Source organism: Aspergillus lucknowensis (assembly GCF_044049455.1).
Source record: "Aspergillus lucknowensis strain CBS 449.75 chromosome Unknown BJX67scaffold_4, whole genome shotgun sequence".
Taxonomy (NCBI): domain Eukaryota; kingdom Fungi; phylum Ascomycota; class Eurotiomycetes; order Eurotiales; family Aspergillaceae; genus Aspergillus; species Aspergillus lucknowensis.
Genome location: NW_027263548.1, coordinates 429,179 through 442,485, shown reverse-complemented (window position 1 = coordinate 442,485; position 13,307 = coordinate 429,179). Strand labels below are relative to the sequence as shown.

Here is a 13,307-nt window from a genome sequence, read left to right as displayed (position 1 = left end):
CCTCTCGTCACAGGATTAGAAGACCATGGAATCCGAACAACTTTTCTCCCGTCCTGCATAAGCACGTCGGGGACCCAGGGATATCAGGACTAGGAGGGTAAAAAAAAAAACCTGAAGAGAAAAACGTGATGAAGGAGTAAGGGCCGGGTATTGAAGGATAGGAGGGTTGCGGATAGAAAGAGATGAATCGTTAATTCAATGGGTAGGTCATGTCATCAGAAATAAAACACGGTCAGGAAGAGCCCGACATGGTAGCCTGCAGAAAGTAGAACACCGTTTACGATTTGTTCTCCTCGGTCTCCGCGGCAGTATCCTTAGGCTTTTCACCAGCCGGCTCATCGCCCTTGTTCTTCATGTACTCATCATAAACGCTAAGAGCCTCATCGACCTTTGCGCGCAAAGCATCATCATCCTCGAGACTGAATACTTGTTAGCTAAATACTAAGAATTACTACGATTTCGGGGACTTACAGGCCGAGCAATTCAGTGTTGTCCATCTCCAGAAGCATACCGGTAATCTTTCCAGCCAATTCGGGCTGCTGAGCTTGAATCTTGGGGTAAAGAGCTTCACCGAGCATCTGCTTCTGCTGCTGGGGAGGAGCAGCAGAGAGGGCCTGAGCTGTAATACTGGTGGCGCCCTCGGTAGGACCGGGCTGGCCAACGTTCTGTCCGCGGCCGCCCTGACCGGGACGGATCTGGCCCTGGAGGGGCGCACCACCACGACCCTGGCCATATCCGGGACCACGGATGGGACCGCCCATGCCGGGAACTTGGCCACGGCCACGACCACCAAATCCTGGAACCTGTGCCATTTGAGGATAACCCATGCCGTTGGGAATGCCACCAGGGCCCTGCATAGCACCCATGGGGAGACCTTGGAAGTTGGGGGGAATCTGCTGGTTGGGACCAACGCCGCGTCCACCCTGCTGGCCAGGGAAAGGACCAGGGTACTGACCAGGGCGAGCTCCAGGGATACCCATCATCATCCCGGGCTGGGGAGGGAAGGCAAGGCCGCCACGCTGGCCGCCGGGGATGAAGCCCTGCTGGCCCGGTCCGTAGAAAACGGCAGGCTGGATGTAGGTTTGAGGCATTCCAGCAGCAGCGGCGGCCTGCTGTTGCCTGATGTTGTTACGGGCCTGGATGCTGGCCTCGAGCTGGCTTCTGCGGACGTCCTTGCGCTGGGCAAGAGCAACATAGAGCGGCTTGCCGTTTACCATTCTCTGGTTCATCTCGCTCACAGCCTTGGACGCCTCGTCAGGGCTGCTGAAGCAGACGAAACCGAAACCTTTGCTCTTGCCGAGGGGCTTCTTCTCGGACTTCTTCTCGCCTTCGGCCTCATCGGCTGCAGGCTCCTTCTCACTCTCGGTGGTCTTCTCGTTCTCTTTGTTGGTCTCCGTAGCCTCGGACTCGGAAGTGGGAACGGGCTCTGCGGGAACCGTGTCGCGCATGACCTTGGCCGAAGTGATAGTGCCGTAGGTTCCAAAGAGCTCGCGTAGCTTGTCGTCATCAACGTCATCAGTGAGGTTCTTTACATAGAGGTTGACGCCCTGGTACTTGGAGGCCTTCTCCATGCGAGCAGCCTCGTACTGCTTGCGGAGCTCCTCCTCACGCTCGTGCTTCTTTTGGGCACGGCCAACGTAAAGCTTCTGGCTACGAACCTCCTTGTCATTCATCTCCTCGACGGCGGCCTGCGCGCTGTCGTGGGTGGAGAAGTTGACAAAACCGAAACCACGGCTCTTACCCTCCGGATCACGGCTCAGGGTGGCGGAAGTGATTTCACCAAACTTCTCGAACAGGTTGCGGAATTCCTCGTCAGTGACTTCGGGGTCGATGTTCTTAATGTAGATGTTGGTGAAGTTGGCCTTCATCTCCTCGAACTTGCTCTGGCGGTCCTTCTTAGAGATGTGGTGGCCAACGAAAACCTTCTTGTCATTGAGCAGCATGCCGTTCACGTGCTTGATCGCATTGTTCGCAGCCTCCGCGGTCTCGTAGTGAACGAAACCATATCCCTTGGAGATACCATACTCATCCTGAGCGACTTTGCAGCTGAGAATGTTACCAAATGCGGCAAAGGTGTCGTGAAGAGCCTTGTTGTCAATGGCATTGTCCAGGTTCTTAATGAAGACGTTGCCCTGCCCCGTTTTGCGCAGAGCGGGGTCACGCTGCGACCACATGATACGGCAGGGTTTGCCCTTGATCAAGGTGTAATTGAGCTCATCAAGAGCTCGCTCACCATGAGCAGTATCGTTGTAGTTGACATACGCATATCCAAGGGAGCGTCTGGTAACGGCGTCGCGACAAACACGGATGGAAGCGACCTGGCCGATGGAAGAGAAGAGCTCGAAGAGCATAGCTTCGGTCACCGACGGGTCGAGTTCACCGACATAAAGAGATGCCGAGTGGGGCTGGGAAGCAGTAGTGGAGGCCTCGACGGAGGTGGCCTCGGGAGCGACAGCATTGTCAGGGGTGCCGTTGGCCGTATTTTCGGCGGGGCCGGGGGTAGTAGAGACTTCGGCGGACATTTTGAGGGAGGGTACTGCGTCACAAAAAGAAAAGTTAGTCGGCTGGAAAGGTTTTCTTCGAAGAATAGAACAAAAGATTCTGCAAAGGAACTTTGGAGGCAAAGAAAGTAGGCTGCGGCTTCTCGATTCGATCCGAGTCTGGAACATCCCAAAGCTGGGACGATCAGAGAGTGCAACAGGCGTTATAAAGAGCGCCTTTGAGCAAGCACAGGTACAGCGTAGGGTGTATAAGAAGGCAACCCAATTTTTTTTCTCCCAGAAATCCCACAACAGCGAAAGAGACGGAAGAGGGGCGGTCGCAAGCGGGGAGAGAGCCCGCGACACAACACAACACACACACACAAAACAGTAGACGTACGGATTAGATTGACACTCGAGAGACGATGGCGGTCGGAGAGGAAGGGAGAAGGATCGAATCGAGGTTTGGCGATGCGAGAGACGCGATCACGGAAGGATGAAGCAAAGCGGCGGCGGAAATGGATTCAACCACACAGACGCACACACCACACAGTGGAGGAGAGATACTCAGATAAGAGGATCCAAGGAGGAGGGTGGGATATTTATCTTTTTTTGGGTTTTCCGGGTTTTTTTTGAAGATTTTTTTTCCGATAGAATTCGAAAAAAAGGGAGGATGGAGGAGAAGAGTGAAAGGGAAGAGAGTCTTTGAGGGGAGGAGAGGAAGAAAGGCGAGACGAAGATCAAAGAAGAGAAGCACACCACAAAAAAAAAGCCAAGCCTCAGAAAAAAATGTTTTTCTCTGGTTGGATTTTTTCGGCCTTCCAGTCTCCTTCGCCGGTTCACGGCAGACGCTAGTCTGTTCTAGGCGAAAACGCCGCTGCTTTAAGGGTTTTCTTTCGGCGGACCTGCTCCTGCCTTGGGCGGCGCATCCTTGGGTGACGCTTCCGTTTCAGGAAGGCGCCCCCTGCGCGGGGAGGTCCCGAGGTCCAGCGCTCTATCCAGCTGACCTCCCCGACAAAGGGCCTGGTTTAAACATGCTGAAACCATGAAAGGCGCGAGATGTTGCATCCCTTTGAAAGAGAGAAACGAAGCGGTTTCATTAAGACGCCTATCTATGCACCCATTACAGCCTCTTGTTGGGTATCATGTGGTCCTCCATATGTTCTCGCTCGACCGCTACGCGCAATACTATCACAAGCCTAGCTTAGGTCAAACCCGGCCCCCGAATTGACTGCATACAGCAATTTCTCCCGTAGTACACTCGCCTTGTTATACCGTGGCAGCTTGAGGAGGTTCACACAAGTGCTCGTACTTGGGAGACGCTCCTGGTCGTCGGTGGAGTCGCGAATGCTGAACCGGGGGTTGAGATGACTGAATCCCAGTAAGGGGGCTCGAGGGGTTGAAGTCACAAAACGCAGCACCTTCCGTCGCTCTTCGTTGGTCATCCGCTCTAGCACCTCCCAGAATAATTTGATTGTTGGGTGCTCTTCTTTGTCGTCCCCAATCGTGTACACTCCACCATACTGCGTGTTCCGGCGCAGGTCCATCACATCAATGTCGCCGGACTCGCCACTAACAAGCGTCTGCATCTCAGACTGGTTGAACATCGACAGCCAGGACGGTTGGATAATCTGCCCTAAACCTTGGAGGAACGCATTGGTCTGCAGGGCAGGTTGAACCTGGAGTCGATATCGGGCAATGTAGGAAATGTATACCAGCCGGTTCTGATTCGTGACGGATGTGTCGGAGCCATAGCTCTTCAAGTCGCGAGTGATCGTTCGGCTACCCCCATTTGGAAGTGGAATCGTGTCCGTAACAGTGAAATTCAGCGCAAAGTCCTCCACGTCGTCGGGATAATTCTTCAATTGCAGCTGAAAGAAGATATAATTAGTAAAGTAAGCGAGCTTGGCAATTATAATAAATTCCACTTACCAACCCTTGGTACAGCCCCGAATCCAGATCTTTCAAGTCGTTTAGGTTGGCTCGGTATGCCGTCTCTCGCTGAGCGGAGCTCATTCCACCCGTCAAAGCCCACTTGAGCAGGAAAAATGGTGCAAAGCTAACGTCGACCAATATTCCCTCATATAAACACTTACCGATCACTCGGCCGAGGAATTCATATCGTCGGAGGAGATCGCGGACCTGTTCGTTCCACTCGGAGCTGTTTTCCTTCAGGCCTAATTGTCTCAGGTGTTCCTTGCGCTGCTCAACTGCTATAGGGTTAGGATAGAGCAGATGTTGGTCATTTTCCTCAAACAAATTGAGACTAGCTGTAGACTTGAAGGCTTCGTTGGTGACACTGGTGAGGAACTCTTTCGTGACGCCGCCCCCGTCGATTCCTGCCTCGGCAGTGTTGAACTTATCAATGAAAGTGATCTGAATAGGCTCCTTGAGACCTTCCCCAAGCTCGTAGAATTGGTCGAATGCATCCTCAAATAGACTCTCGCGGCGAATGTTGGCATGGTGCCGGCTAAGGATATCTTGCATCGCCGGGCGGCCGTCTATCAACCGGCCCATGGACGCCTGTGCTACCGACATCCGCCATGAATCAGGGTCGATATACCCTTGTCTCCGACGCATTTGATCGCGGAAGATAAATTCCCGGAAAATCTGCACCCGAGTGGGGAATGGGATGAAGAAAGGCATGTTCTTCAGGATCTCAAGTCGTGGGGCGACGGCTTCCAATTGCCTCCGGCGGGCAGCTTGCTGCTGGCGGCGTCGCAAAGCTTCAATTCGACGCGCTTGTTGCGCACGACCTGTTCCAACAAGGCCAGGAGACGGCTCATATGGGGCGTCGCTCATAAGATCATCAGGGTCCTCTTCGTCTTCATCCTGGAGCTGATGCCTGCTTTCTTCTTCAGCGACAACGGCGGGAATGAACCCTTCCATATCAAATCGACTAGTCATCAACCAGTGGCGGTCCGGGAGGAATTTGCGCCGTGAGTCACGCTCGTGGATCATCCTCAAAAGGCCCGTAACAAGGCCTTTGAAATAATCGAGCGGGATCCCTGTCACACCCGGAAGCCCTTTCTCTTTGTTCTTGTTTTCGATATCTCTGACACTTGTGACAGAATCCAGCTGGGGGTTTGCTGAGCTGAAATAACCTCGAATACCTCCACTATCTTGCACTGTTTCATTCTCACTCAGATCTGCTGAGTTCCAGTACAGAGTAAATGCAAGGTTCTTGAGGAAAACTGTCATCTCTTTGATGTCCTGAAGAGGGAGCGCGCTCTCTCTAGTCCATGACACACGTGCACTCGAGGAAGCAGTGAAGGAAGATCCACTAGAGAAGAATTCGTCATCGTCCATAACTTTGAGCACAAACGTGTATAACTCGAGGAATAGGAGAATAATAGTCCATTCTTGATCTCGGTCGCTCTGGCCTAACCCTACCAGGCGAGAACTCGCATCACTGACCGGCTTCAAGAAGGACAAAACTTTCGTCGAGTCTCGGCTGATGGCAGAAAACACCTTACTAGAGCGAGACGCATGCCAGAAGTATTTGATAGCCGGTATCCTTGATCCTGATGCCCCCGGTAGCTCTACCAAGGTAGCCGAGCCCAAGTACAACCACATCCTGATATCATCACCCCGTCGAGGAAATACCCTCAGAAGCGTCAAAGCGTAACTGGCGAGAGCCTTTGCTTCTTGAGAGGCATCAGAGCGAGAGTCCGCGAGTTCAGTCTGAGACAGGTGGGAGGGTTGGAGTTGCGAGAGAAGGCCGGTAATGCTGGCTTGGTTGACCAAGCTAGACAATTGTTCCTTAATAAAAGGATCTAATGCGGGCTTGCTTTGATCGTCATCAATATCGGCGGACTCCTCAGACTCTAACCGCCGAGATATTTGTACTGCTGTTGAGTTTAGCAATTCCGAAACGACCTTTACAAACCCGAGCTCAGGAGAATTATGTGCCGCTCGGCTTCCCAATGCATATCGGTGGAAGAAGATGAAATAGGCCAGCAACCAAACCCGTGAATGCACATCCTCCAAGCCATGTTTATGCTCACTGATAGTCACATGTAGTGGTGCAAGTGCGGATGTCAGAAGCTTGTAATTGATGCTGTTTGCCAGTGAATCTAGCGACCCGAGGGCCTCCAAAAGGTTGGGAAGGGTAAGATAGCACCTTGCAAACCACTCGTAGGCAGTAAGCGTCTCTGAGGTAATGGGTAACAGCAGAGCCAAAACACTCTGGACTAAATCAGGTTTCGACAATGAACAACGCTGCGATATAGACACAAAATTCTTTGTAAGGATTGCCATGGTAGAATAGTAATCCCGTCCAAGACGTGCCATCTGCTTCGGAATAAGACCAGTGAGGAATATGAGGAGCCGCATAAGAGGCCCAATAGCGAATGCAGGGACGGTTGGGGAGGTTGCCGAGTGCAAGACACGCAATGTAAGATTCGCGAGCCGCTGCAATAGCATCGTCCATTCACCTTCCGTAGCTAGCGAAGGCACCTCGCGTAGCGTTCTTTGGAAAGCATCCGAGAAGTACACAAGGCGAACAATGTCCCCGCTGTGCCGTGGTTCGATATATTGAACCAAAAGGCGTAGCTGGGACAGGCAGGCCGCGGGTGTCTCGTACGGTGTAGCTGGCTGCAACACACCTTCTTGTCGAGGTAGGTCATCGAAAACAGGCAGAGCCTCTGTCCTTTGATTCTCGATAGAATCCCATTCCGCCCGCCATATCCTGCGCGTTATCCTCCGACTCCGATAGCCTCTCCATGTTCGTTGCAATATCCGACTCGCCGCCAATCGATCCCGCTCCTGTTGCCTTAACAACCGCTCCTGCTGCGCGATGGCAAGAGTATTCTGCGGGCCCGAGGCGTGGGGATTTTGCCGACCGGAGGGATACGCGGCGAAAGGGTTGGTGTTGCGGCCGGCAAGGTTCACCTGTCGTGGTCGACGGGAGTTCCCTGTAAAGGACTGGAACATTGTGTCGTCGATTCAGTCGGAATCAGCGATCCGAGCAAAAGACTTGATCTATTAGGTGTAAGTAATCCAGTTTCAAGAGCTAGATAGGCAGCACGGACCCCATGCCGCAAGATGACGGTTCGAGAGAGAAGGCGATGGTGAGAGTGAGAGACAACCAAGTTCGGAGTTTCGGCTTTGTGATGACATCGAGCCAGATATGCGCACGCACTCTCCCGCCGCCGCCGGCTTATCGCCACCCACCTTGCCAGCTTCTGGCTTACAACATCAACTGTGATTATTCTAGAGGTTTCCCAACACTTTCGACCAGGTTCGCGTCTCTGCATTCCTATCACATGTTCCTCGCATCAAGGATGAACAAACTCTTTCCTCTAATGGCGACTTGACGACCCGGCCATGGGCGGTCACTGTTTCGCCTCCCAGCCGCAGATGCACCCGCCCGGAGAGGAGAAATTCAGGAAGAATGCAAGATATCCGGGAGTTTCGTCTTCCCAAGGAGTACGAGACCATGACCCTCGTTCTAGCCACTAGGAATGATTAGCCGTTGCTGTGAGTCGCTCGGCGCTAAAACAGAGTCAACCCACCCACACATTTCAGAACGTTAGCGAGATTCATCCAACTCTCAACCGACAGATCACGAATTTGAAGGGAAGGAAAGGAAGGAAACGCTTTTTGGTTTTTTGCGCGGGCTCATTACAGCAGCTCAAGTCATGAGCGCGCAAGCGTCTTTGCGTGCGGAATCAAAAACCATCAACACACCAATCGCTCAGCGCTTCTCCACACAATGTCTCTCTACGACGCGGCAAGATCAGGGACACTAAATACCCTGACGCTCCTCCTCAGCAAGGATGCAGACGTGAATGCCAAAGGAGGCGAATACGGAACGCCCTTGCAGGTTGCAGCCTTTTCGCAGAATTATGATGCCGTGAAGCTCCTTCTAGCCCGCGGAGCCGATGTCAATGCGGACGAAGGATTTCTCGGAACTGCGCTTCATATCGCAGCATATAACGGCAGTCTTGATATTGTCAGGCTACTTCTGGATCATAACGCGGATGTTAATGGCCAGAGCAATACCATGTTCAGGACCGCTCTTCAAGCTGCTGCTTACCAAGGAAGAGAAGAGGTGGTCCGATTGCTGCTCTCTCATGGAGCTGACATCAACATTCAGGGAGGTGTACATGGGTCTGCTTTGAAAGCTGCAACATATCCCAACCGGCAAAGTATCGTCCAGCTACTACTTGCCAACGGTGCAGACGTGAACCAGCGAGGTGGCTTGTTTGGGTACGCGCTTCAAGCTGCTGTATATGGGGGAAGCGTTGACCTTGTCAAACTCTTGCTGAGTTCGGGCGCTCATACAAATGCACAGGGTGGGAAGCTGGGCACTTCTTTGCAAGCAGCGGCTTATCAAGGCAGTCTTCCAGTGATCATGCTTCTTCTAGAGCACGGCGCCGACGTCAATATAGAGGGCGGTAAATTCGGGAGCGCACTTCAAGCCGCTGCATACCGGGGAAACACACAGATCGTTGAACTACTCCTCGAGAAAGGGGCTAATATCAACATTCAAGGCGGGCAGTATGGAAACGCGCTCCAAGCCGCAGTGTATCGTGGAAGTCCTGAGTTGGTCCGTCTTCTTCTCCACAAGGGAGCCGATGTAAATGCTCAAGGTGGCGAACACGGGAGCGCTTTACAGGTGGCGATATATATGAAAAGGAAGGATATCGTTGGGCTGCTCCTCGAAGAAGGCGCCAAATTCGATAAGCCAACGAATGCAAATGGATCATCCTTGCTCCATCTCGCAGTTGCAGCTCAGGATCATAGCATCCTCAAGCTCCTGATCGACGCTGGAGCCGCAGCGCAGACGACAGAGGTGGACGCATTTGGCCAAACACCGATCCACCTTGCAGCCATGACCGACGACATGGAGGCGCTTCGAATATTGTCGAATTCATCCATGAAGATAGACATAAATATCGGGGATATTGATGGATGTACAGCGCTGCACCGAGCAGTTGAGAACAGCGCATTCCGCGTTGCAGAGTGGCTCCTCGAAAGAGGGGCAAGAACTGCGGCCGAAGACTATAGCATGGCAACCCCCTTTCAGCGGGCCGCAAAGATGAGGAACCTCAAGATGATGAGTCTCCTGTTCCCGCACACTACGGGGGGCCTAGTGAAAGCTTCAGAGTGGAGATCTTGCCTACCGCAAGGCCAATGCCGGAACATTATACTTTCGAGATTCGAATCGGGGCTCCAATCCGTTGAGATAATGGATGGAAAAGAGCTCACAGCTTATCTGGAAACGAAATCATATCCTTTAGACTTCTTCAAGACCAAGATCTCCGCGTCAAGCGACGGAGAATGTATTGCGACTGTACCTCCGGAGAAAATGATTATGTGAGTTTCGAGGGCTTTACCAACGATGCCTTCGGTTTTTTCTTTTCTAACAACACTCAGACTCCTTGAAGACGATAGTTTCCTCAAGACTTCGTCTCCTGCCGGTGTATACTGGCGGTGGTGGCGAAAGATGATGGATAAGTCGGGGACCGGGTTCCATAGTATTCATGAAGGATGGTCATGGAAGATACAAATGAGCAAGATTCCAGCAGCCGTCGCATTGCGGCAGCCGCCCCCAGAGGAATGTCTGTATACCCAATTTATGCGTGGGCGCTCGGAGCTGACATGGCAAAGGTTTCCTTGAGTGCCGCGTTCTACTCCCAGCGTACAAGGTTCTCCCTCCACCAGATCATTTATCACCACTCGCAGCCTCACCGATGCGTCATGCTATGATTTGGATCATGACAAAGCCTAACCAACAGTATCCGCATTCCCAACATGTCCTCAAATCCAAAGTCTTCTTCACCACTTTCGAGTATGCAGAAATCCCAGATTCGCCCATTAAACTTTTCGTCCCCTGCATCCAGCAATTAGAAGATGAATGGAATCGCATCTGTGACGCCGCTGAGCGTCATCTCTCAAAGATGGTATGTGCGCGAATTCCGGAGCAAATGGCCTCGCTTACTTTAGTAGCGCACGAGTACTTTCCACGCGAATGGCAGAAACAACAATTTGGTCAAGATCCACCTGAGCGATGCAGAGATGTGGACCAAGTTCAACGAAACACATTTAGCGCAGATGCGGTACCTTCGATCTTTAACTGAGAGCTACGACCGGTGGCCAGTCCTGCAAGAGGGAGCTATCTCTTGGCTGTCCTGGAAACGCGAGAACCTTCAAAGTGAGATCGAGAATGCAGAGGCGAGAGTTCGAGAGCGAATTGCTCGTTTAACCAGCACATCCCAGGAGCTCATCCAATTGGTGGTTAACCTTGTTTCTCCATGACTCTTATCTCTGCTAACAAAGCAAAGGAGTTTAACTTGACTTCAATCGCGGAAGCGCAAAAGTCGACATCCGCAAACCGAAGTTTGAAGCGCCTGAGCTGGATAACAGTGAGTTTGCGCAGAGCCGCTGGAGCCGCTGGAGCTGACGTGCCTAGTTTATCTTTCTTCCCCTCATGTTCATTTCCGTACGTTCGACAATCTAGCAGGTCAATCCTTGGCTGATCATCCGCAGAGTCTTTTCGGAATGAATGTCGATATCCTCGAATCCAACCCGTCTTGGTGGCTGTATCTCCCTTTCGCAGGAGGCATGATCCTCCTTACAATGGCGATATGGATAGTATTCAAACGAGATTCGCACGTACGCGCATCTGAACTCCAAGACGGCAGCTGTGTAATTTACTGACACGCCAGCAGCTCGAAGATAGAATTGAACGCCGCTTTGATTTCATATTCCGCCCTCAGGCAACTCATGACGAAGAATCACTATTGCCAACCGGGAACGACTGGAAAGAAAAATCTTACGAATTTCCAGCGAATGGGAAGAAACGGTCATGAACCTCATACCCGGAAACGCGGATTGGGTCAACCCGCAAGAAAAGCCAGGAGGTTTATACTCATAAGCCGAACGCCTTTCGGATTTATACGCGATGCAGTCAAGCAATTCAGAGAGCAGGCAGTCGAGAAGACTGGAAAGTATTGTGGAGAATGAGACCCAAAGCAGATCAACCATGCGCTGTGCTGCACTGAAGCTCGCACAGCCACGCGATCGCAGGCGAGGGACTCGAGGCTTGCCGCTTGTTGAGGAAAGAAACGAGGCCAAGACTCGCGTGACTCTGTCGCTAGTCCTAATCTGGTGGTACTCGGCGCTCTTGCTGAATCCTGCGGCGGCCGATCGTCTTTTTATGGTGCTGACAGCTGGGAAAGAGTTGGATGAACCGCCGATGTGCTCATCTTCAGGTTGGTTCAAGCACCGCCGCCCACCCATGCCCAATGGCTGTGCTGGCGGTGCTGTGCCGGACAATCTATAAAGGCTTCGGTTCCTTCCATCCTCCCCCATAATCCTTCAAACATTGCACCCTGAGCAAGTTCTTTCATTGACAGCATGTTCGATTTTGACTCTAAGAGATCCTCCCGAGGATTCGGGTTCCCCCCTCAAGGCCCTCCCCCTCCCCCACCAGGCGGCTACGGCTATGCGCCAGGCCCTCCACCCCCAGGCCCAGGCTTCGGCTACCCCGGACAAGGTTACGGCAACAACTACAACGCTCCTCACCCAGGCCCTCCTCAGGGAGCCAACAGCAGCTACTACTACAACCCCAACCACCGCCCCAGTCCCAGTCCCGGTCCTGGGCCCGGCTACGGCCCGCAGCACAACCGCATTCCCAGCCCAAACCCACCCATGAATATGGCCGGCTTCCCCCCTGCCCCTCCTTCTCCGCAACCACATCCTCAGACTCAACAAGGCTGCCAAACATTCCACCTCCGCCAATCCGACAAAACTCACAAAATCATCCTCATTCACGGCTTCGGCCAACCCGTCTCCGCCCCCCCACTTTACAGTCTGACCTCCTCCCCGAAATCCAGCAACGCAGACTATGTCCTCGCCCGGGGCGCCGACCCAAACGACCCACAGGCGCTCGTCGCATCCGTAAAATCACACACGTTCTCCTCGAAATATGACCTCGTTGTCCGCGGGACCACGTGCACACTGAGGCCGGGGACCATGGGCGACAAGTACAAGATCGAGATCCCGCAGATGGGGCTGTACAAGTGGCATACCGACGAGGAGGGTATGAGCAGTAAGATGTGGCTGAAGGATGAGAGGGGGAACGTGCTTGTCACGTATGACAAGAGCAAGGCGCCGAGTTCAAAGTCGACATGGAAGAAGTTCGTTGGCGGGAGAGAGCGCGATTTGGAGTTTCACGTGCCCATGTCGGAGTTTTTTGTGGAGGTTTCGCTTGTGAGTATTTACGCAGTGAAGATGGCGAAGGAAGGGGCATTGGAGGTTGCAGGAGAGGTTGTTGGTGCGTTGGCTGGGGGTTAATTTATGTTTGCTCCGAGATTTTTTATTTATTTTTTTTTCTGCTTGCTTTGGATTTATCTATACCTAGCGTGTGTTTCCACTGTACATTGATTTCGCTCACTTGCATGGCATGAAAGATATACTTACAGACTCGCGAATTCCACCGAGCTGTTGTTCCGTTCCGGTTCAAGCCTTGCTCACGATGGACAAACCTTATTGAGCCTGGACTGTCTCGCTGCCTTAGCCCCTTATGTAAGGCGACAAGGCGCTAACTTTAGTCAATCAGTTAAATCCGATCGTTGCTCCGAGCTGAACTTCCATCTCCAACTTGGCTGTCGGGAACCGAGTCCCGCACGATGGCCCCCCGGATGCCACATGCGTGTTTGGCTTGTGCGACAAAGAAGAGAAGCTGCGACAAGATCTTTCCGAGATGCTCGAGGTGTTCTGGGTAGGTCGCATCGACACCTTCGGCAGGACGGATGGAGTAATGGATGCAGGTCAAGGTCAAATCAACACTGCGTCTACAGAGGGCCGTTCGAGGAC

General features: G+C 52.7%; 4 protein-coding genes across 4 annotated transcripts; 2 read left to right on the top strand and 2 right to left on the bottom strand.

The window, feature by feature from the left end:
* Positions 1-277: 277 nt before the first annotated feature.
* Positions 278-2,522, bottom strand: pab1 (polyadenylate-binding protein; the record flags this gene model as incomplete). The annotated part of the gene is made up of 2 exons (XM_071032157.1): positions 278-419; positions 472-2,522. 2 exons carry the CDS (start codon positions 2,520-2,522, stop codon positions 278-280), a joined length of 2,193 nt encoding a protein of 730 aa, XP_070890015.1.
* A 1,029-nt stretch (positions 2,523-3,551) lies between these two features.
* On the bottom strand, positions 3,552-7,653 carry BJX67DRAFT_343378 (HECT-type E3 ubiquitin-protein ligase). The gene is made up of 3 exons (XM_071028146.1): positions 7,514-7,653; positions 4,413-7,463; positions 3,552-4,351 (listed from the first exon to the last, which is right to left on the bottom strand). Exons 2-3 carry the CDS (start codon positions 7,413-7,415, stop codon positions 3,680-3,682), a joined length of 3,675 nt encoding a protein of 1,224 aa, XP_070890014.1. The 5' UTR covers positions 7,416-7,463; positions 7,514-7,653; the 3' UTR covers positions 3,552-3,679.
* Positions 7,654-8,196: 543 nt separating this feature from the next.
* BJX67DRAFT_377645 (ankyrin repeat-containing domain protein) lies at positions 8,197-11,299 on the top strand (the record flags this gene model as incomplete). The annotated part of the gene is made up of 8 exons (XM_071032156.1): positions 8,197-9,803; positions 9,864-10,048; positions 10,098-10,390; positions 10,437-10,724; positions 10,772-10,852; positions 10,900-10,929; positions 10,977-11,102; positions 11,159-11,299. The coding sequence occupies 8 exons, from the start codon at positions 8,197-8,199 to the stop codon at positions 11,297-11,299; spliced, it is 2,751 nt and encodes a 916-aa protein (XP_070890013.1).
* A 232-nt stretch (positions 11,300-11,531) lies between these two features.
* On the top strand, positions 11,532-13,117 carry BJX67DRAFT_213206 (uncharacterized protein). Its single transcript, XM_071025634.1, has 2 exons — positions 11,532-11,901; positions 12,019-13,117. The coding sequence occupies exons 1-2, from the start codon at positions 11,847-11,849 to the stop codon at positions 12,783-12,785; spliced, it is 822 nt and encodes a 273-aa protein (XP_070890012.1). The 5' UTR covers positions 11,532-11,846; the 3' UTR covers positions 12,786-13,117.
* Positions 13,118-13,307: the final 190 nt, after the last annotated feature.